The sequence below is a fragment of the Poromitra crassiceps genome (assembly GCF_964638095.1).
Source record: "Poromitra crassiceps genome assembly, chromosome: 13".
NCBI classification, from domain to species: domain Eukaryota; kingdom Metazoa; phylum Chordata; class Actinopteri; order Beryciformes; family Melamphaidae; genus Poromitra; species Poromitra crassiceps.
This window is the reverse complement of record NC_139644.1, coordinates 35,141,996-35,167,013: the sequence shown is the minus strand read 5'-3', so window position 1 is coordinate 35,167,013 and position 25,018 is coordinate 35,141,996. Positions and strand designations below refer to the sequence as shown.

The window sequence follows — 25,018 nt, the reverse complement described above, 5'->3', positions numbered from 1 at the left end:
GTGATTCTCAACTGTGTTGGAGGAACCAAAATGTCATTGAAACCGGTGATTCTCAACCTTTTCCCTATCAAGGACCCTCATTTAGTCCACATTAGGCCACAGACCCCCAAATGAGGAGATTTTTGATCTCTTGGACCTAAATCTGAGAATGTTATTTGTTAGATATGATTTTGTCCAGAGGTCTATGACCTGTCCATGATCTGTATTGTAGGAGGTAGAGCGATAGCAGAGAAACTTTGATCAGAACAGTCGTTCTTCTACATCCTCTAATTGTGTTAACGTCTTATAAATGACATAAAGGTGACGTTTACAATTCATCAGTTTGCTGGGGACCCCCTGGAACCGCCTGAAGGACCCCTGGTGGTCCCCGGACCCCATGTTGAGAAACACTGATCTAACCCACAATATCAGAAATGATTTTCTGTCTGCGGCCAGGACAGAACATCTCATGATGACCCACTTTTGGGTTTCAACCATAGGTTTCAACCCACCAGTTTAGAAACATGACCTTAGAGGACGAAAGCAAGTGGAACTTTTTGTTTGTTTGTTTGTTTGTTGAGATGGAGAGAGGGATGTACTGAAGGTTAGAGGGACAGAGAGTGAGAAACACAGAGGTCTATCTGTGTGTGAGGAAGAACAAGCATGAAGGGGATTGAAGCGGACAAAACAAGAAACCAAGGCATGGGCGTTTGAAAAATACTTATACTTTACTGTGAATGGAAAAGCGATTACATGCGTTTTCCTGGCAAATGCATAACCTTGTGTGTATTCTCTCCTTTTCGTTTATTTATTTAATTTATTTATTCGATGATTTGTTTCGATTTGTACGCGTCTTGGGATTGCCACCTTTATGTTTTGGGGGGTAATAGAGTCAAAAGCTGCACATAAAATGTTTTCAACTTCCACAGAGAAAAACTGCCACAACCTTCCAGACTTCACTATCAGGGTTATCGGGTTCAATTTGTTGTCCTGTTTAACTATTGTTGTTTCAAAAGGGTTCGAGCCATCAATTGCTTAAAAAAAAAAAAAAAAAAAAGTCTTTCTAAATCTCTTTTTCTATTGTTATAAAAACAATATAACTGTGTGAGTTCTTGAGAATAGTCAATGTGAGCTACATCATTTCATAGTTGATGCCAATAATAGAGGAATCCATTGTCACTGAAATGTAAATTGTAGTTATTCCATGTTTGCCCGGTATATACTTTACTGTATGTCATTTTATACAATACCTACTCCATGATGTTTCTAGGCATCCTGTCTATTTGTCAGTCTCACTGCCTGGATTAGTTCACCATAGTGTTCAGTTCATTCCTGTCACATCAGAGCACTTTCTTTTGTGGACAAGCCGCTGCGCCGGCGGTCATCACCGTTATTACTTATATTGAGCCTTGAAAGAACATTAAAGCATTTTATGATTCACATTTAGTGAATGTTGTGCTTCTTTAGGAGTGTGTGTATGTCTTTAGCAAGGTAGAAGATGTAGGAGGAAAGGGGAGACCAGTATGAACAAGTAGTTAGGGACTGCCCCGCAATCAAAAGCTCACAGGTTTGTGTTCTTAGTATGTATATACTACAGTATGTAGCTAAATATAGTAATATATATATAAACATATATTTATATGTAGCTAACGTGCTACACTGACACTCTACATCAATTCAATAATAATAATAGATTCCATTTATAAAGTGCCTTTCTAGATACTCAAAGCGCTTCACATATCAAGGGGGGGGGACTCAACTCCTCCACCACCGATGTGTGGCGGTCTACATACATACATGGCCAAAAGAGGCTCTGCAGAAAAACATCAAAAAGATTAATTGTCCTGAATGAATGTAAAAATATTGTGTTTATTACATTGCTAAATAAACAAAAAATAACCATTTACACTGTTGAGGTCAAAGGTCCATTTGATACAATGGTAAACCATAAAGCAAGACACCAGAAAACTGTGGTCAGTCAAAATTATATCAAAAAAGATTTACTACAATGAATGAAGACAACATACAATTATCCATACATGATTCCAAGACAACATTATTATTCACACAATTCTCATCATCAGTGACACATTATTATAATGGTCGATCTACTGTGCAGTAAGTCCACATGCTCTCTTCTGGGTTTAAGGAGTGTTACAGCTTCATGTAATGTACTGATATGTGACTAGTGACAACTTGCAAACCAAAGTTTAATAAGAAGCTATAGTCAATGAGGTACTAATTTCTCCTAACCAACGTTATGAAGACATGATATAACATAACATCTCATTTTTAACACAGTTATTTCAAAACCTGGATAGATTTAGCAAATGTTAAAAATCCATGGGGGCACCGGTAAAATGCATGTGGACCATGACATAGCTCTTAAAAACATTTTATTCAAAACAGTTGTTATATTGACTGATAACAGTGACCTGGCCACAATAACACCATCCACCAGTTAAGATGAATTATTTCAATAATGAGCTTTGTATTAAATATGAACCTAATAAATCTTCACTTCAATGCACTGTTTATGTTATGTTATGTTTCTTCTTCAACAAGCAGGATGAGCTAGATTCTGCTTTCATTTCTAGGAGCGATCAACAAGTTTGCAAGGTTAAAGTACATAATCTATGGGACCACAGCCGTAAAACCATAAAAAATGATCCAGTAGATCCAGTTCAGACTCAGAGCGATGTGGAGAAATTAAAATAGCTGGAATGATTCATAGGTCATCAACTTCATAGAAGGAAAGGCGGAGATCTTCCTTTATGCTTCCAACATGGGCACAATGCAAACAGCACATGCTTTTTCTGTTGTGTTTGATCTCTCTCTCTCTCTCTCTCTCTCTTACTCTGTTTATGTCTCTTTAGCAATGTTCAGTCAGTCTAGACCAGTGCTTCCCAAACAGTGGTACGTGTACCCCTAGGGGTACGTGGAGGTACTACAGGGGCTACTTGAGAGAAAGGGGGAAATTAATCATGAAGAAATGATGAAAATAACTGAAATGTTAAAATTAATTTGCTCAGCCAGGCACAAATTGCAACTCTTTCACTCAATTCCTTATTTTGTAATGTTATATTCTTCAAAAGGTGGGTTATCCATTATATATTTTTTTTTATATAATTTTCTCTTGCCATTTTCTAAGCAGCATGTTGTAGTTGGGTAAAGGGGGTACTTGGATTCACAAATCAGGGATGGAGGGAAAGGGGGTACTGAAGCCAAAAAAGTTTGAGAACCACTGGTCTAGAATAGACCATATACTGGTATAAAACTATGCCAACATTAGTGCAAAACAAAAGCAGATATATCATTCTATACTCAAAGTAATCTACAGTGTTAACTTTCAACATTGCATAATATCTTACTGGGGCCCACTTAAGTTTTTGGTTCATTTCATTTCATACATACACATCTAAACAAGCTACAAACATCTTCTGGCACAGTATTAAAACCTCAGCTATATAGGGAAATAAACATTGGCACATTTCTTAGCGTTCCCTCAGCTACTGTCCCTTTAAAAAAGCAATGGGATCTATCTTTAATGATAATTGGCTCTGCCTGTAATCACATGTACATTCCATGGCATTCGGCCAAATGCGATACCGCAGTGATCCCGCTGCTGTTCGTTATCATTTACAATAACCATATTAACATGGACACTGGATACATTAGCTTAGAGAAACTCAGTAGTGGCATCTTTTCAACAGTTCATAATCAGTGTTGACTCTCCGCCGCTGCTCCTCTAGGTGCTGGTTGTAGTACCTGCCATAGCCATAGGAGGGAGTTCAGAGGTGGGTCAGCAGGACTAGGGAGGGAAGGGGGGGGGGGGGGGGGGGGCTGTACCCGGTCAGCCCAGGACATCAGGACTCGTTGGGTGGAGTGCTGAAGAAAAGCTCTCTGCAGTACCTGGCTGTGTCGGCGGGAGAGTAGACTGTGAAGCCGATCGTCCGCGGGTCGTTAAAGATTTCGTAGTCGTTTCCTCCCTAGAGTGACAGACCGCACGATTAAAATGATGAACCAGACTGATCACTTTTACTGCTTGCTGTGTGCACTGACCAGAGTTATTATAGTTTTTATTATTATTAATAATCATTATTATTATTATCGGAATACCCGTCCATGTGTTACTGTGCATTTCGTCAGGCCTCGTTTACAGAGTTGGCATGCAGCCTCTCTTGGCTGATTCCAACTCTGCTCACCTGTGCTCCTCTGCTCAGGTGTCTTCCATCAGTAGCTAACACATACAGCTCTCCATGGTGCTGAACCTGTATTGACTCATTTTGGCCAGGCCACTAATAGGACATTTTGTGTCAAAAAGGCAGTCCCGCGAGACTTTCCTGCCGCTGGCCTGTGGACTGACTTGACGAGAGTTGGTCTCACTGACCCGACAGGAGGAAATGGGATCCAGGAAGAATAGAGGGGGAATGGATGGCTCTCCCCAGGGGAAAATGGATCAGATCATGACGATATGGGTCGAAAACGGGAATAAAACTGTCTATTTACATGGATGAAAAGCACACTGCCACGTGGCCCCCACGGAGCTCCATTCTAGGACTGGCTTGCACACTATTGATCTCAAAACAACGCCTAAGATGGACAAAAACGCTGTGGAGAACACTGGGTGAGTCGTCAGATAATAATTAATGTGAGGAGAGGGGTCCAGGTTAAAAAAAAAACGAAATTCTCCTTTGATGAGTTTTTCCAGCATGGAAGTTGAAAAGCCTCATTAAGGTTTAGCCATTTTTGCCCATTTAGTCAGGAGCAGAGGTGCTCTTTACACTTCCTGAAAGATTCAGCACGATCACACGTAAAATGGCATAGTGGCCCCACACACACACACACACACACACACACACACACACACACACACACACACACACACACACACACACACACACACACACACACACACACACACACACACACACACACACACACACACACAGAGAGACACTTCACATTATGATCTGTCATACCAGTCTCAATAAACATAATATGCACCAATGCCTCCTCATGCTTGTTGTGTTGACAAATTGACAAAGACTACTAAACTAAAGACATTTTATAGATATTATGTTTACTTTACTTTAGTTAGTTTTGTAAGTACAAATTAGCCTATGATGGTTTCAGTTAGTTTTCGCCCCTCCCCCCCAAAGTCTAGTTTTTCTGTTGATTTCAGTTAACTAACACACACACCTAGTTTGAGTTTGTTTGAGTTCAATATAATAACATTGGCACTGATTGCAGTGAATAGATGTTTTAACCCCCATGACACCGTCCCTCCTTATCTTTCTCTTCCTGTGAAAGAACCAAAAACAAAAGACACCTGCCCACTGATCGACATTCTTTCAGTTGGAGGTCAGCTCCTCTAAATCTAAGAGCACGACCTTTGAACTTTAATCTTTAACCCCTCCGCCTGGCCAAACAGTGCTGCCTCTGTCTTATCTGTGTGTTACTAAACACTTTGCTGCGGCTTCTGTTGCAATCTCAGCAACACAAGAGGCATTTCTATCCATCTCTCTCTCTCTCTCTCTGTCTCTCTCTCTCTCTGTCTCTCTCTCTCTCTCTCTCTCTCTCCTGTAATGCTCACAGCAGAAACTATGTAGCGAAGTGAACTGCTGTTGTCAAGCACATGTACTTCACATGGGCATGAATTCATTCAGTCATTCTCATATTGAACCAATGTGTGTGTGTGTGTGTGTGTGTGTGTGTGTGTGTGTGTGTGTGTGTGTGTGTGTGTGTGTGTGTGGGTGCGTGCGTGTGTGCGTGTGTGTGTGTGTGTGTGTGTGTGTGTGTGTGTGTGTGTGGGGGGGGGGGGTAATCTGTTGAATAAATGCTTTCAATAGTTAGCCTTGTAGGGCAAATTTTGAAATTTAATGCACTGGCTGAAACCAAATGTGTTCATAATTGAATTTAACTTTTTACCTATAATTTCAAATTCAACTTTCTGAATCCAAATTCAGTTTCCGCATTTGCAATGCTGTCTTTGTGCTTGGAGCTTTTATTTTTTATGTGCTTTAACTTAATTTGCACATGTAGCAAAGGCTTAGATAGGACAGCTGGTAGAGAGAAAGGGCCATGGGCCGGATTCCAACTCGGGCCGGCTGCGGGACCCAAATTAATTTGTTTTAAATCATCTCTTTCTTACAAATGCAACAGTTCAATATGAGCATGACACATTCAAATGGACGTAAAGCACTTTTCTGCAGGCACTGGTCTCTTCTCATATACTAAAACTCTGTGTCCATATCTGTATTTCCTGTTCCTCTCTGAACTTACAGACGAGGTCTCGTTGCCGAAGAAGTAGATGGTGTCCAGACCTTCGCTCTCCAGCAGCTCCAGACACAGCCTCTTGTCCCAGCCCTCCGGGAAGATATCGAAGCTTATGAGGCCTCCTGGGGGAAAGAGGGGTGGAGTGGTACATTGAGATAAGGGAGAAGTTCACTTCAGTTCATCTTAATTTAGCTATATACTATATTTGAGTATGCCCTGAATAGATCTTTTTAAAGAGGGAGAAAGACACAGTGAATTTCATTGATAAAATGTCTTGCAAAACACCAGTAAGGGTATTTGTATTTTTTCCCCCTCGAGATATGCAAGAGGGGGCAGAAGAACTCAAATGAAAGAAATCCACGAGCAGATAAAACAGTGTGAAAGTTGTATTTACAATACAGCACTTATTAACCAGGATACCCAATATAATGTTCACACAGGACAGCTCCCAAAGCTGTGCTCGGTTGGTTCTTTAGAACAAACTGTTTTTACACTCTGGTCAGCTACTGTGGCTACTGGCACAGGAATGTAGCTCTTTGTCCAGCAGGGACAGACTGCCTGTGGTGACAATTCAGCCCCTTGGCAGCCAGGCGCCCACGTCACGGAAAACAACACACAAAAAAGACGTGTGGTGTTTTAACACATCTGATATGTCTTATTTTTCGACACAAAAAAATGCTAATAATAACATATTTTGTGTCAATATGTGTTGAGTTGAAAGCAAATTAAACGTATTTGGTCACGACACACCAGATGAATCAATCTGGTGACACATTCTTTTGATCGCTCTCTGAGGATTTTCTTCTCTGCTCTTGTTGTTTGGCTAAAATGTGCAGTCCACATTGTCCGTCATTGCTCAGCCGAAGGTCAAATGAGCATAGCATTTGCCCTTTGAACCACGAAATGTGACTGAATGCCTCCTCCTGCAAAGCTCCATGGAGCCCTTCCCCCTTCCACTTTAAATTCCGTTCACTGCCATTATTACTTAGCAGAGGATTTTTCAAGAGCCAATCACAAAGGGCAACAGCTGTGGAGGATTCAGCCAATCGGAGGGCATGTTTCCCTGACACACCTCCGCACACACCTCCTTCACAAACATCTTCACCCACATCTAAGCCTTCCCCCCAGCTTGCCATTTTCACCACTTGTCTCCTGCCTGGAGAGTTAGCTGGCAATGCATAATGTGTATTTAACCCTCCTTCAGTTTGCTGCTAAAGCCTAAACTTCCATTGATGTAAATACATGCTAATAAATGATGCAGCTTGCTAAATAAGGGTGAGTGAGCACTGTGGTTAGCCAAAAGGCAGGAAAAGCTTAATACTTAACGGAAAAGCTCTAAACGCTACGCATATAAAAATGAACGTTAAAGATTCCTATATGGAAATTGGGTAATTGAGGGAAATGCACTGAATCCACATCTTTGTGATTGGGAGATAGTTAATAAGGAAAAATAAGAATGAAATAATGGCTACATTCAGCTCATCACCTCATCGAGGCGTTCCTAATGTTTTGTATTTCACTGTAGACTGGAGGGAAGAGGAAACGCAGGTTTAGGTAACACGTATTGCAGAGATCAGCAGTATCAGCTAACAACACAGGCAGCCCTGCAGCAGCAGATACAGGCCGTGGAAGGGGAAGACATAAATCTTGGTACACAGCCGTGGTCTTTGGCCCGTTTCCTCAGTGTCAGAGGCAACAGTGCAAACAGTAAAGATCACGCAACTGGCTCCGCTGTCGCAAATGCTTTCCACCTGGGCAAACTAGGCGTGTGACTGGGTGAGAGTGAATGATCAACAGCAGAGATTAAAATAAGGGTATTAAAATGTGGCTATTTTTAAAGCACAGTAACATCAGAGTTCCTACGCATTTTCAATTTAAAAATTCCATATTCATTCCAGACCATGATTTGTTTTGAAGATGATTGGCAGGCTTCCTACATGGTTTCCATTTTAAAATTCCATATTTTTCCAGGCAGACCCTATGTTCTTGACTGGATTTGATTTTGGTCAGTATTTGATATGCTGACATCAGCTGGGTAATAAGAGCAGAGCATCGCTCTATCTGAACATTATGCTTCACATCAACAAAAACCGTGGACTCAAAGTGGCTCTACCACAACATAAAAGCTAGAATTATGTGTGTATCGGACCTGCACCACAACATTTTCCAGACATTTTCTTCAGATTTCCAAACTATTAAAGACCTGGAAATTATCATATTAATTTGTAATACTTTTCCAGACTTTCCAGACCTGTGTAGCAACATAAGCTGGGACTGGGCTTTCTATATTTGAGACATACTGAATGATGAACTTCAGGTAATTTCATAGTGTGTGTCTGTCCATCTGTGAACTAATATCAGAGGTCACCACCATACTCAATAAAACTTTCCCTTCTGCTCCAAGCCTGGAGGCGTCAGCAGGGAGCATCATGAGGAAAAACAAGCCTGCCTGCCTGCCTCGTGTCCAGCTGTTTGTTTGCCTGGGCGGTGTGCAGCTTTGCAAGTCATTAACTGGACTTCCCACCTCACCGAGCGAACACGTACGCAAACACCAAGTATCTGATTAACCAGAGAAAAACATCTCACCCTGAGCTGAGCTCTCATGGTGCCAGAGGGAGAGAGAAGTGTGTTCCATCTGTGCACCGGCATAAAAGTTCAAAATGCGATTGCACTGGTTGACAAAGTGTGCATCGGATACAATTCGGGATGAACTTGCGATGCATGATATCGTTTCTAAAATCTTTGCATCGGTAAAATCTGATTTACATTAGTAGAGACCCTATGCCTTTAAAGAAACGGCATACCATGACATGCTTAATGAGTTGCAGTACTTTACTAGGGAAACAAATATGTAAAGTAAAAATGGCACTTTTTTACTTGATTTATGATTTGCCCCTTAAGAAATAAAATCAAAGTCTCTGTACCATATTCAATTGTATAGCATTATTCTTTTGCATCGCGCTGAATCACATTGTGTTGAATCCAATCATTGCACTGCATCGCAACAGAGATGCGTATGCCGTGATGGAGATGCACATGTATCTGCAGCAAACGGTGACACACTGAGTTGTGATCAGGGTCTTTCCTTATAAAATGACACGTGATATAATACAGGAATAATAAGATGGTGTCGTTTACTGTGATTATGGGTAGGACAGCGATGCGGTTGGGTCCGAGTCACAGTTGAGCACCGCTGGTGTCACCAAAGTGTCCGTTATCACAGTAAAGAACGTCCATCAGACTGCACTGTAACAGCTGCCACCGCATCTGTGCTGACAAAAACATTCTTCAAAGCAGTGCACAAACAGAACAGACCCGCTCCCTGCTTACCACAGGAGACACTACACACGTGTTTTCCATTCAGCGTCAGCACAGTGGGGATGCTTTCTGAGCACAAACTGGCTCAAACCACCAGGATTGATATGGTGACACAGTTTCGTGGCCAACGGATAAAAGACTCCTTCCAAAGTGCCACAATATCATGTGTTCTCTTCTGTAGCAGCGTGGGGCGTGAACAGACTAGATCATGTGTTCTATAGCAGCGTGGGGTGTGAACCGACTAGATCATGTGTTCTATAGCAGCGTGGGGCATGAACCGACTAGATCATGTGTTCTATAGCAGCGTGGGGCGTGAACAGACTAGATCATGTGTTCTGTAGCAGCGTGGGGTGTGAACCGACTAGATCATGTGTTCTATAGCAGCGTGGGGCATGAACCGACTAGATCATGTGTTCTATAGCAGCGTGGGGCATGAACCGACTAGATCATGTGTTCTATAGCAGCGTGGGGCATGAACCGACTAGATCATGTGTTCTGTAGCAGTGTGGGGCGTGAACCGACTAGATCATGTGTTCTGTAGCAGCGTGGGGCGTGAACAGACTAGATTGTGTGGTCTGTAGCAATGTGGGGCGTATACAGACTAGATCATGTGTTCTGTAGCAGCGTGGGGCGTGAACAGACTAGATCATGTGTTCTATAGCAGCGTGGGGCGTGAACAGACTAGATCATGTGTTCTATAGCAGCGTGGGGCGTGAACAGACTAGATCATGTGTTCTGTAGCAGCGTGGGGCGTAAACCAACTAGATCATGTGTTCTGTAGCAGCGTGGAGCATGAACAGACTAGATCATGTGTTCTGTAGCAGCGTGGAGCATGAACAGACTAGATCATGTGTTCTGTAGCAGCGTGGGGCGTGAACAGACTAGATCATGTGTTCTGTAGCAGCGTGGAGCATGAACAGACTAGATCATGTGTTCTGTAGCAGCGTGGGGCGTGAACAGACTAGATCATGTGTTCTGTAGCAGCGTGGGGCGTAAACCAACTAGATCATGTGTTCTGTAGCAGCGTGGAGCATGAACAGACTAGATCATGTGTTCTGTAGCAGCGTGGGGCATGAACCGACTAGATCATGTGTTCTGTAGCAGCGTGGGGCGTGAACAGACTAGATCATGTGTTCTGTAGCAGCGTGGGGCGTAAACCAACTAGATCATGTGTTCTGTAGCAGCGTGGAGCATGAACAGACTAGATCATGTGTTCTGTAGCAGCGTGGGGCGTGAACAGACTAGATCATGTGTTCTGTAGCAGCGTGGGGCGTGAACAGACTAGATCATGTGTTCTGTAGTAGCGTGGGGCGTGAACAGACTAGATCATGTGTTCTGTAGCAGCGTGGGGCATGAACCGACTAGATCATGTGTTCTGTAGCAGCGTGGAGCATGAACAGACTAGATCATGTGTTCTGTAGCAGCGTGGGGCGTGAACAGACTAGATCATGTGTTCTGTAGCAGCGTGGGGCATGAACCGACTAGATCATGTGTTGTGTAGCAGCGTGGAGCATGAACAGACTAGATCATGTGTTCTGTAGCAGCGTGGGGCGTGAACAGACTAGATCATGTGTTCTGTAGCAGCGTGGGGCGTGAACAGACTAGATCATGTGTTGTGTAGCAGCGTGGGGCGTGAACAGACTATATCATGTGTTCTGTAACAGCGTGGGGCATTAACAGATTATATCATGTGTTCTGTAGCAGCGTGGGGCGTGATTGAACAGACTATATCATGTGTTCTGTAGCAGCGTGGGGTGTGAACAGACTACAAATTTACACACACACACTTGGGTGAACTAAATCTATCCTTTCTTCCTGGAAACTCACTCATGTGTGTGTGTGTGTGTGTGTGTGTGTGTGTGTGTGTGTGTGTGTGTGTGTGTGTGTGTGTGTGTGTGTGTGTTTGTGTGTGTGTGTGTGTGTGTGTGTGTGTGTGTGTGTGTGTGTGTGTGTGTGTGTGTTTGTGTGTGTGTGCCAGCTGGCTCTCAGACTGTCTCACCTCTAGTGAACCGTAGTCCCTTCCCAGCAAACTCCTCTTGCAGGGCCGCAACAAATTTCTCCCTGATCTTCTCTCTCTGCGGGCCGGGTAAGGAAGAGAGGAGTCACACTCAGTTTTCGGGTTGCAACTATTATTTGATTATTTTCATTATGAATTAATCTGCGGATTATTTTCTCGACTAATCGATTAGTCGCTTGGTCTACAAAGTGTCACAAAATGGTACAAAATGTCGATCACTTTTCCCCACAGCCCAAGATAACATCTTTAAATGTCTTTTTTTGTCATGATCAATAGTCCACAACCCAAAGATAATCAATTTACTGTCAATAGAAGACTAAAGAAACCAGAACATATTCACATTTAAGAAGCTGAAACAAGAACATTTACGTTTTTTTTTTATTAGTCTAAACGATTAATCAATTCTAAAAATAGTTGGCGATTCATTTTCTGTCGATCGACTAATGAATTAATGGACTAATCATTGCAGTTCTAACGTTATTCAGATTGACAAAGTCTCTGTTACTGATGGATTCTCATCTTTGCTGGTAATGTTCATTTGAATTAGTATGACTTTTCTGTACACATCCGGGCTACCGGGCTTTGTCAGTATGGATAAAGGATGTGGACTGAAGAAGTGGAGGATGAAGTTCAGGGAGCCGAAGAGTTAAACCTCTCTCCATCCTCCACCAGCTTCCTCCATATCGCACGGCTCTGTGAACCATCAATGGACCGCCTGTTAAGCTGGCCTGAAAGCTCAACATTGTTTTGACCCCCCCTCCTCTCTCTCGTCCTCGCTTCACAAGGTCATTTCACCACACCAGAGAGAGAGAGAGAGAGAGAGAGAGAGAGAGAGAGAGAGAGAGAGAGAGAGAGGCAAACCATCATAGAATAAAAGATACATGTGACTAGCTCGGCCAGTAGGCTACAAGTTGCTGAATTTGTTCACAGAGCATTTAAGGGATATGTAAAGACGATCTACATGCTCATTTGCACATTAGGCTCATAGCTGACTCTCTTATCTAGAGTGACTTGCTGTGGGGACCAAAGTAGCTTCTATTCCTGCCTCACTAACAGGACAAGCGGCCAATAATAGGTGCAAAGGTCAAAGCCCCACAGCACTCAGAGAGGTAACATGTAACATTTTAGCAACACGCATGATCCTTTGTGCCATAAGCCAAGGTGAGCATTCATACAGAAGCTCAATTCAGATGTCATAAGAATACTGCACTAACAGTGACAATAGAGAGCCAAAGTGAACGTCACGTCCTGCCTGAAAAAATATGAATGGTGGTGAACGGAGAGAGACGTTACTTTTTTGAGCCCGTTTGAATTGTGCCACACGTTATCCTGTTTGTCAATGTAAAAGTCAAGAAAGTCGCATTTTGTGGTAAAACTGTGGCACTCTAAGTTATAAATCCGAAAGACTACGCACAACCAGCAGCATAATGTGACGTCTCTCCCGCCAGTCCATGTTGTGGATGGTGTGACGTATATTGTGCGACACGAGAGATGTAGTCGACGATTGACAAAACTAAACCTTACGTTTCAGTTTCAGGACAAACATTGCATAGTTAAATTGACAAAATGTACATGTGTACTAGCCTGGGTAAACCCAGCCTCCACGTGACCTGCTCTCAGACCTGTTCTCAGTCACTACATAGTGACTGGGAACTCTGAGAGCGGATCACGTGGGGGCTGGGTTTACCTAGGCTACATGTGTACCCCGTGGCACAACTCAAACGGGATCAAAAGAGTAACGTCTCTCTCCGTTCACCACCATTCATATTTTTTCAGACGCTGGTGCACAGAGAAAGGCAGGAAGTGACGTTGACTTTGGCTCTCTATTCACCTTATTCTTTGCCCATACAAGGACGCTTCTGCATGACGTCATTTCGTAATCGTCTTTCCGGTTTTAAACACGGAAGTAGAGTACGCCTACCGCAGTCATTTAGACTTGCCAAAAAGCTGTTTTCAAGCTAAAAAAAACCAAACTGTTTGAAAGTTTTAATATTTGTCGGGTGAGAACGTAACATATATGTGACCAGTTTATAAGAAAAACACCTATTGGAAATCTTTAACGAGCAGCGAGGACCGGGAGCGCTGACTGTGCTGACACCAGTCGGACTAGCTATCTGTCAAACCCTACTGTAGTTAGGCTACTGGCAGTGAGAAAACACTGTCGACGTGCTTTTGTAACTAACGTTAAATGCCGACCGGGTACAGCCATCGGCTCCTCGCAGCAGTAACGTTATGAACATGTAACTGAAGTTCGCCGGAGTCAGCTTAATTCTGAATGTTGCCAAACTTCATTCATACTGACGTTTTATTTTGAAGATCGCCGCCAACTAGCGCTGAACCGAAGAACAAATACGTTGCGTCGAACGCGGAAGAGAGAAAAAGTGGGCGTGGTGAATAAGGTGAATAGAGGCCATCAGACAGGCAGCATCAGTCACTAGCCAGTGAATGTAAATGTGTTAAGGCTGTGTGTGTGAGTGCAGATAATTGCTGCCTGCAAGAGTATTTACCGTGTCAGTTTCAACTGTCCACACCCCTGCTTCTCTCTGTCACTCATGATAGCCTAGACCTGCACGCACCTGCAAAACATCAGTCTCACACCTATGCTGCTGAAGCACGAAATAGTTCGGCTTTTAAGAAGCGCAATCAGTAGTATGCTTGAGGCGTCCATAGATGTGGCCAGATGGGCTACCCCCCATTACAGATGTTTGGTTGAATTAGGCCAACCAGACCTCCAGAAGGCTCAACAGTGAAATAATGACATAAATAGATATAGCAAACAGTGTTTTTCATTAAAGTGAATGAATTTCTTATTCTGAAGGAGTGGAAGTCCTCCTCTTCGCCTTCTTTTCGGGTGTGGCTGATGGCCATGATCTCTGTTCTACAGATGGAGAGACTCAGGTCCCTGAGAACCAACGCGCTTAAATATCTCAAATATCTGGGACCTGTTTTTGACCTACTTTGACGAGGTTAAGAATGATAAGTGACTGGGGTTGGGGATGATGGATGGCTCGCCCGGCTGGTATCCCATGGACCCCTTAGGCGGGATCCCAGGTACACGATCATCTTTTATAAACACATAAGCACCTTATGCGGCTGATGGCACGTTGTATTGTTGAATGTTAATGATGTATGTATGTTTTTTTTTCCCCTTTCTTTTCCTGTGTCTGAGCCGGTTTGTCTTGTTCGTATATTGTTCTATAAAAAATTGAAAATAAAGTATACAAAAAGAAAAAGTGAATGAATTTGATCACCAACTTCCTTCTGTCTTTACCTTGTCTATTTCGGAGAATTCGATGCGCTCCTCCAGTGTGCAGCTCCGTCCGATGGGAGAAATGTTGATCATTCCATTGCGGAACTCAATGAATGTTCCCCTGCAAGGAGAACAAAAGACTAATGGGCTGTTTTACTGACATGCCAGGTCTGCCTCAACACGTCAAAGCTGAGGAATACCTGGAGGATAGACTGACACTGATTCAGCAGTTCTGTCTGCCAGGCCCCATAACTATTGGAGGAGCCAAATTCATCTTTTAACCACAGTATTTACACATTTAGATTTCTTTACATTATTATTACTATATCTTGTGTACAGTATAATGCACATTAATATGTACAATTAGAGTATTCGTAGTGTTAACAATTTGCATTTTATGCATGTGTAAACTCATTGAGAGAAATTATTTTCATGTCTATTTAAGAGGGGACTGCGAATTGGCCATGGATAGACACAGGCACAGTTTATAGGCACAGGCACATGTTTATATCTTTACAGGCTGTTAATACTGTTTATATCTTTATATCTGTTAATATCTATGAATCTTTTTATAGTCGTTATATCTATATATTTGTTTATATCGTATATTTGTTCTAATTTATCGGATGTTACTTGTGCACCAGCCACACCAAGTCAATTTCCTTGCATGTGAAAACATATCTTGGCAAAATAATAATAATAAGATTCTGATTCTGAATTAATTAATAGCTTGCATCACGAGAGTGGAGCCGTACGGTTTTCTGACCGTGTGGAAGATATGGATATGAGGCTGTATTATCTAGGGGCAGTGGTGGCCTAAAGGTTAGAGAAGCGAGCTTGTGTCGTCGGTTCAATCCCCGGGACTGGCAGGATCAATATGTGTGTGCACGCGTGCGTGTGTGTGTGTGTGTGTGTGTGTGTGTGTGTGTGTGTGTGTGTGTGTGTGTGCACGCGGTATGGGTGTGTGTGTGTGTGTGTGTGTGTGTGTCGGGTCCCAGCCATACCTTTTCTTGGGCAGCTTGATGAGCCCCATGTAGCTGAGGCAGAAGTTGATCAGGTCCTGCAGCAGCTCCTCTCCTATCTGGTTCTGAATGGCCTGCCATGGGAAACATGTACCACAAAATAATAATATTAACAACAACAACAACAACAACAACAACAACAACACTCATATCAGTCAGGGTTGTGAATTGTGACCATAAGGTCCAATGTTTTCCTAGAGATGTATCTCCAATTGTCTGTTACATAAATAAAAATTTATATTTTTTCCTCAGATGCTGACATGAAAACTACAAGAGGATTGTGGGAGTTATGTGAACAATTGCAGCCTAGGTGTGAATATTGAGAGTTACAAGTATTCTTTCTTAGCAGTATGTACTATTACTATGTACTATTGCTATTGTCTATTGTTTACTGATAAGCAAGCAACAGACCTGATTGTAGATAATGATCTCCTCAGCTCATGGTACAGTGGTGATAGCACCATTGGAAACATTAAATGGTGCCACTGACTTGCATTTTGTCTCATTCACATTGTGACTACATTGTGTCTACATTGTGTTGTGAGTATGTATCTTGGTTTGGTCTAAACATGTAGTATTGTTTATGCTGTTTATGCTAATTGAAATTGACTAAAAACACAGCAGTTCACAACATTTCTGACTCATAGTCCACTTGTTCTGACTCATAGTCCACTTGAAAATCTCCAAAATATTTGTGGCCCACATCAACCGTAAACAGAACAGAGGCCAAATAATGTGTTCTCAGAGCACTTTTTATTTTAACGATAAAAGGAGCTGTCCATCAGCACCACACAGAAATCTGTGGTCTGTCTGCAATAGGCTAATTAACAAATAATTGATTACAAATTAAATAACGGTATTATTCAACAATAATAATAACAATCTCATAACAATAATAAGTTAAAAAAATGTGTTTTCCAAATTATTTGGTGGCCCACTTGCAATACCTTCATGGCCCACCAGTGGGCCCCGGCCCATGGGTTGGGAATGGCTGCACTTAAGGAACAAGAGGGACTTCCTCTGCCTAATGTCCTGCCCTAATCACCATGGCATGTTAAACATAAACAGTTATTATAAACATGCTAGTGAGACCATTCATTAAGTTGATGACGAATGCATTAATAAATTAACATACTTGTCCTTGCATAACATATGGGGGGTATTAATATGAACTCTGACTTAAAGCATTAGGAGTTATCGTAGTTTCAAGAAAATCTGTTTTTCCTCATTAATATGCAAATGTATGCAGGAAGCTGCTACAAAATCGAATCAGATCATTTGCTCTCTATAGGGGAAACCTGTGGTTGTAAGTAAGGTAATAACATAAAACTCTTACATGTTTTGACAGGAGCTTGCCATCTTTGTACTGCACTGTGCCGTTCTCAGCAAACACATAGTCAAACTTGTGTATCACTGCAAGAGAGAAAACAGCAGGAGTTGGCGACATGGACACAAACAGACCTTCCCTGCTTATCTGGTGCTGTAGGTACGACAGGCTCAAAAATAGCACACAACTAAATTAGAAGTAAAGCTATTCTTCCACTTTGGTCTAAATACAGCCGATGACCACAGAAGAACCTCATGCTGGCCTGCTATATTTACCTCAGAGGGATTACGCCCGGTAGCAGATTATTGTGTATGTAACGCTATCTGGAAGAGTCAACTAGAAAGCTGGTCAGAAAGTAATAATAATAATAATAATAATAATAATAATAATAATAATAATAATAATAATAATAATAATAATAATAATAATAATAATAATAATTGCCCAATGGAAAAGCTGCTCCGATCACTTTCATGTCAATAGTATTGTTAGTTATTATACAGCAGTCACATAGCAAACACCAAATTTACCAAAATGCTGATCGGCTGATCCCTCATATATTGAGGGGCATGTAGTAGCAGCTAATGATGTAATAACAGCTGGATTAAAGATTAAGATTTATTGTACCGTATCAGCACTTTATTGTACTGATTGTCTCCCGTGCACTTTAACTGTATTGCTTTTATCTTGTTTGTGTGTATTGTTTTTATCTTGTGTATGTATGTTATCCCTTGTGCATTTTTATTATATTGCTTTTATTCCCGTATTGCTTTTTATTCCCGTATTGCTTTTATTCCTGTAGTTACCTTGTAGTTTTTAGTTCTCTGTCTCGAGGACTGCGGGTGAAAACTAGCTTTGGCTAATCCCGGCACATTTACTGTTGGCATGTATGGATGATTCTATATGTGTAAACTGTTTTATTAATGTGCACTGTCCTGTCCAACTAAACAATAAAGTAAAGTAAAGATAATGTAATACATTATGAAAATGTAATAATGCCTCTCTAAATTGGTTGAAAATGTAATAAAACCGGTTACTGTAATACATTGCTGGACATGATAAAATACATTCAACTGTGATTATTACTTCATAAGGGATGTAACATAGTTTAACTGATGATGTAATAACATTGACGATGTTAAAAGCATCTTACCCTGTTGAAGTAATAATCACTGCTTAATGTAATAATGTATGTGACATTATTATTATCTCTATTCTGCTGTGTTTACTCAGTCTGTGACGCAAACCTGTTGTGTCACACTTGACAATACAGGTAAACCACACCTTTGTCACACAACACGTTTAGCTGCATGCCAGCTATGGGCGAATATTTCCCGGTACGTGAGAGAGCTGTGGTTGCCAGCCAGCCAGCCTCTCCAGCTGTGTGTCACCTCAGTCGGGAAGGCGTTGACATGTGTGAGGGTCAATGTGCCGGTGTGTCAGGTAGGAAAGTAAACTAAACAGGACCACAGTCGTCAGTTATGACGCAGGCGACTGTGTTTACTATGTTCCTGATTTATGGACGGAGGTGAACAGTGCGTTCAAAAGCACTGCTGTCCCTTATTTCTTTTCTCTCTGATTGTACTGCTCTTTATCACAACAATCTGATAGTAAAGTATGCTGATGAATCATGACCACACCACTGTCTTTGGGCTTATAAACTCATGAATCATGACCACACCACTGTCTTTGGGCTTATAAACTCAAATGGCGAGTCACACTACAGATCAGAGGTACAAAACCTAAGTGGAGTGAGGCCAACAACCTCACCCTGAATACTTCTAAAACAAAGGAGGTACAGTATTTATTGGTTTTAGCTGTACAAAGGCATCCCATTTTCCCATCACCATTAATTGCACCGGTTGGTTGGTTGGTTGGTTGGTTGGTTGGTTGGTTGGTTGGTTGAGATCAGATGGTCAGGAGTTCTTGGTGTCACAATATCTGATGATCTGAGCTGGCATTCAAATACCAACATAATTGTAAAAAAGTCCCAGCAACAGCTTTTCTTTTTAAGAAACTAAAGGATTTTACCCAAAATGGACAGATCCTAGACAACTTTCATTGTTGTGTAATTGACTTTACTGTCCAGGAGCGAAAATCCTTACGTGAAGTCTTGACCTAATTTCAATCAGGAAGACTACTTGGCTCACGCCCAGTTTCATTCAAAATTCTCTCTATCCAATGACAGTTATCCATGCTTTCCCGTGCTATCGATAGCCAATCGGTGCAAGCCATCTCCTTCCCTCGCTTTGCCACAGAGTATTTCAAGTATTTCACGTCTCATGCTATGTGGTTTCGCTACTCACTGTCTGATATGTTGTCACTCTGCAGTTGCTGTCATTACCATGTACCAGTTCTTTGGCCCCGCCTCCTCCCCTGTCACCACCAACATCATGACTCCAGAGGGATTCCCCATGGGGGGGGGTGGGGGGGGGGGGGGCACATTCCTAACACCCTCCCCTCGTCATCACAGGAGGAGTGTCATCATGGAGCCATACGCCAAACTTTAATCTTGCTTGTGTATCAATGTTATTTCGAACCTTTATCGTAATCTCTGATTGAAATAGAGTTGTGCGTGCAAGATGATGGCATTGTCAGCGCCCCCGCGACCCCTCAGGTCATCCTGCTGGTAGCCTTTTTGTGCCTATTCCGTCGGGCAGACGCTAATCGCTGTATTAAACGCTCCACGACTCGTTTCAGAGTAAGTTTCTTCCCTAGTGCAGTGTGTAGCTTAAACAACTCCAACTCCAAATGCTATATCTAAAATTTTAAATTGTGCAATTTAAAATTGAGCTAGGTGATTGTCCGACCTATCCATGTGTGGGTTATTTTTATTCATTGTGCTTTACTTCTACTGTTTATACAACTTCCAGGTTGTGATTTGTCGTGTGTTTTTCTGTTGGGAAATCATATTAAGACAATGACACATTGACACATAGGCCCAATCCCAATTCTTTTCTTAACCCTCAATCTTAACCCTCAAGCTCAACCCTCAATCTTAGTAGCCCTCAAAACTAAGTGCACTCACCGCCAAGTGTGGTCGTGGAAAATCTCAAAACTGAGGGCCGTAGAGCCCTCAAACTCGACCCTTAACTTAACAAAGTGAGAATCGGGACAGCACTAGCACTTCGCGGGAGTGCGCATTTTTGAGACTGAGGGTTAAGATTGAGGGTTAAGATAGGAATTGGGATTGGGCCATAATGACACATTGACACATGATGAGGGAAAATGAGACAGTCATCATCATGAGACAATCAGGAAGCCAGGAAGGGGCGATGAAGAGACTGAACGAGTTACAAGAGGCTCCCTGGGTTTTCTTTGCGTTTTCATCCTCTTTGTGGCTTTTGAATTCAAATGATGCCACGGGGAAGCTCTGTGTATCGCTGGTGCATAACACACACTCAAGACAGAGGTTGGGTCTCCCCCTCATGGCTTACATCCCATATTAATCTCCACCTCTCTCCCATCCTTGCTGTCGCTCTCTGCTCTCTGTGTCTTAAAAAAGGTCACATAATCTAAGGGTGTAGAGTACGTAAAGGAGTCTGAGGCAGGAAGAGGCGGACTCACCGTCGTCCCCCTCCCCGAGCTGCTCTGCTATCTTGGAGTAGTCCGATCCTCCCACGATGCCGATCTTCACTTTGCTCCGCAGAGTCTGGAAAAACTCGTCCAGCTGCGGGTCGATTTTCTGCAGACAGGAAACACATACAAGACGGCTTAGAGGCAGACAGGAAACAGATACAAGACGGCTTAGAGGCAGAGAGGTTGACCAGCTGCTCATAGTCTGGGCACCAGGAAGGTTGGTTCAGCTGTTAGCTGATGTTACATCTAAGGCTGGAACTAACTCATTGCATTTACTCATGTTACATAGCTGAGTGGCTTTTTGGTGTATTTCTTAGCCTAGTTTTTTTAAAGTCAGCAATTTTACCTACTTTACAACTCTTGTGAAATTTAACTATTTAACGATATTATCAACTACATTTTAAATCACATCCAATCAGGATGGATCAGCTGGTGTCTGCTAACTGAGCAGAGTTGTACCACACAGACAGACTCCTTTCCTATATAATGTCAGATAAATCAATACCAAGTTCCCCCTGCCACGCTTCTCTAATCATCTCAGTAGAGGCTGTGTTGCAGTTGTCAAACAGACATACACATCTAGAGATGAGATGATTGGAGTGAGGAGGGCTCAGTAAAACGCTTCAAAGGCATTAATCTTGGATCAAAAGCATAATTTGATTTTGATCTGATTTGCAGGTATCTGAGCCAGTGCGTGCCAGGCAACTCAAACTTCCTCTTTAGTTGATGAAAGGATGCAAATTGACCATCTACATATAGATCTCCGATGGAGACCAGTCCCTTCTCACTCCAGGCATTGAAGGTTCTGTCTGACCGTAAAGGTAAAAAAGAGTGATCAAGACAACGTGGTGTGTGGACAGAACCATCTGGTAGACCCAAAACACTCCTAACTTGGTTTAGAATTCTACAACAAAACTTAAATTTGATTATTTTTTAATTATTACATGGAAAACATCACAGCTAACAAATGTTCACTTTTCTAAGAAAGTAACTCACTAACTTGTACTCTTAGTACATTTTAAATGATCAACTTTCTACGTTCACTTCAGTACAGTTTTATACTTCTACTTAAGTACACTGCATGATGTGCCTGTGTGTCCTTGTGTACATTCATTGGCAGAGTTCATGAATTATTAACACACACACACACACACACACACACACACACACACACACACACACACACACACACACACACACACACACACACACACACACACACACACACACACAGTCAATATGACACATCATGGCAGAAAGTGTACAATATGTTCACTATAATGATAGCATCATTACACAGATGGTTATTTGAAACAAAAACAAGACACTGGAAGAGAGAATCAGGTTTAAATTATATAGTTTGGAGCAGCTCCAGACATTTCTCTGATGTTTTGGGCTGAGAGGAAAAGCTCCACACAGCCTAAGAAACAACTGCATTATGTAATATCAGGGCACTGGGTTCGCTCTGCACGTACTGTACACTCCAACAGCAGACATAGCTGCTCACCCACGACACACACACACACACGGACGCACGCACGTGCACACACACGCACGCATGCATGCACGCGCACGCACACACACACACACACACACACACACACACACACTCTATCAATATCTACCAATATGAACCCATCATTCATATCATATATATATATATATATATATATATATATATATATATATATATATATATATGTATGCATGCATGTATGTATCTATGTATCTATGTGTGTGTCATCATTCATAGCATATATATATATATATGTATGTACAGTATGTATGTATGTATGTATATATATATATATATATATATGCATGCATGTATGTATGTATGTATGTATGTATGTATGTATGTATGTATGTATGTATGTATGTATGCATGCATGTATGTATGTATGTATGTATGTGTGTGTGTGTGTGTGTGTGTGTGTGTGTGTGTGTGTGTGTGTGTGTGTATGTATGTATGTATGTATCTATGTGTGTGTCATCATTCATAGCATATATACAGTATATATACCGTATATATGTATGTACAGTATGTGTGTGTGATGATGCTATATATGTGTATGTGTGTGTGTGTGTGTGTGTGTGTGTGTGTGTGTGTGTGGTGTGTGTGTGTGTGTGTGTGTGTGTGTGTGTGTGTGTGTGTGTGTGTGTGTGTGTGTGTGTGTGTATCGTGAAAGTGGAGGTGACTTGTGTAGGCTAATCCAGTTAATGGTGTTATTCCCTAGCCTAATGGTGCTAACAAAAATAAACCATTACCGGCTATGTAAAACAAACATTGGTGAGTGTCCTCCCTGAACATTTCACAACAGATAGCCTACAGTTATTTTGGAGTGATTGACATTTCCAAGATGTGTGTCAGGTCAATCTGGGTTGTCCTGATGTTCAGGTTCCTCTGGAGAATCTATAATAAGAACCACTGACACTGAGACACTGAGAGTGTCCATGTGTGCTGCTGCTTAGGAAATAATGTCAACACGACACTGGAGACACCGACAGGGCAAACCTGTTTCAGGGAAGGGCAGGCGTGCAGACATTCATTCAAAGCAGCATAGCTAGGCTACATGAAGGTAAAGAAGCGACACACCGACATAATAAGGGACCAGGAGGTGGAAGATAGGCTACTATCCTAGGCTACATCTAGGTCATTGCCTCACTAAATGTGTTATGATGCGTTCAGGGACCGAAGATTCCTATTTAAGCTTGCACAAGGACACTGGATCCCTCAACAACAGTAAATTAGGTTTTTACAACGGCATGGCAGAACGAGGAAGACGCAGAGTAATAGGGAGAAGAAGGCATGTTTGTAATAACATTCAATTAAGCAAGCGACCAATCAAACGCGGGGCTGTGGTTTGATTGATTGATGCCAGGAGCTCACCTCTCTCGGTGGTGTCAGGGTTCCGTCCACGTCAAACAGGCAGAGGATGTTTCGGTCCGAAGAGACGATCTTTGACTCATCCATTTCTTCTTCTGGATGTGTTTTCTTTTAGAGAATGTTTTCTTTTCTGTATAGGCTAAGTCCGCCCTCGTTCGTACACAAAAACAAAAACAACTTTACATGAGGCAAGAAATGAATCAAGTTCGTGTCAGCTGAAATAAATAGAAGCTTCAAGGCCTTGCAGGTAATAAATTATATTTCCTATATGAGCTGAGGGCTGCTTCTTGTCCAGGCTTATGGTTAAGAATCCTCTCCTCACAGCGTTGTAATGTCTCTCGGGTTGCTTTTGCAACTCACGCTGCAGGCAGCCAATCACAAGGCGGGATATGGGCCGTAACGTCGCGAAGTGGGCGTGGCCTGGCACATAAACACATACAGCCATAGCCCAATATAGTCTCCCTGCCAGAGTGCCAGCCATATATCAGCTAACTGACCTTTTACCTACAAGTTAACTGGAAACTGTGGACAGTGCAGACTGCTTTCCATTCAAACACACACAGCACATGAGGTGATGGAGAGTGCAGTCAGGTGTTCTAATGCAGTAGCCTAATACAGCAGAAAAGATGTGTATGATATGATATGAACAGTGTGTAGCATGTAATATAACGTATAGAGGCTATAGGCCTTTCATATAGGCTATATATTATGGATAATCTATTTTACTCCTGAAATACATCACTCATGTCTATTCTATGTTATCCTTTACAATACGATGTGATGTGTTATGATATGATATGATATATGAGCCAGCAGTGCAAATGTTCTCTTTTTTAGGTGACCGTTCTTGATGCATTTCCTAATACAGTATAGTTATGTTCCATTTATTTCAAAGGGCTTTGTAACTTTTCTAAGAAAACTGCTGAACAAAGCTATTGTTGTTTATCAGTCCCCTGGTTATTTTCATTTCATGTAGGAATCCTCTTGAAAAGGCATTCAGTAGCCTGCAATCACATGCTTCCTCCTCTTGCTTGATTATTAAATTAGGCTACTATAATGTCCATAAGCACATCAGTTGTTTAGTTCCAGTGGGTAGGCCTGCAGTTGAAAGGGAGAGCTGTTGAATATGTTCATTGGCAAAACATTGATACAGTATAATTTATGATAGTATGATACACACACACACACACACACACACACACACACACACACACACACACACACACACACACACACACACACACACACACACACACACACACACACACACACACACACACACACATATATATACAGTATACATATACTGTATATGTGTATATATATATATAAACTTTGAAATAGCATTTTAGACCTGCCC

General features: G+C 41.9%; 1 protein-coding gene across 1 annotated transcript; it reads right to left on the bottom strand.

Moving 5' to 3' along the window:
• Positions 1-1,963: 1,963 nt before the first annotated feature.
• On the bottom strand, positions 1,964-23,907 carry pmm1 (phosphomannomutase 1). The gene is made up of 8 exons (XM_083648983.1): positions 23,662-23,907; positions 20,760-20,877; positions 17,202-17,278; positions 15,848-15,939; positions 14,865-14,964; positions 11,576-11,651; positions 6,265-6,380; positions 1,964-3,968 (listed from the first exon to the last, which is right to left on the bottom strand). The coding sequence occupies exons 1-8, from the start codon at positions 23,743-23,745 to the stop codon at positions 3,846-3,848; spliced, it is 786 nt and encodes a 261-aa protein (XP_083505109.1). The 5' UTR covers positions 23,746-23,907; the 3' UTR covers positions 1,964-3,845.
• Positions 23,908-25,018: the final 1,111 nt, after the last annotated feature.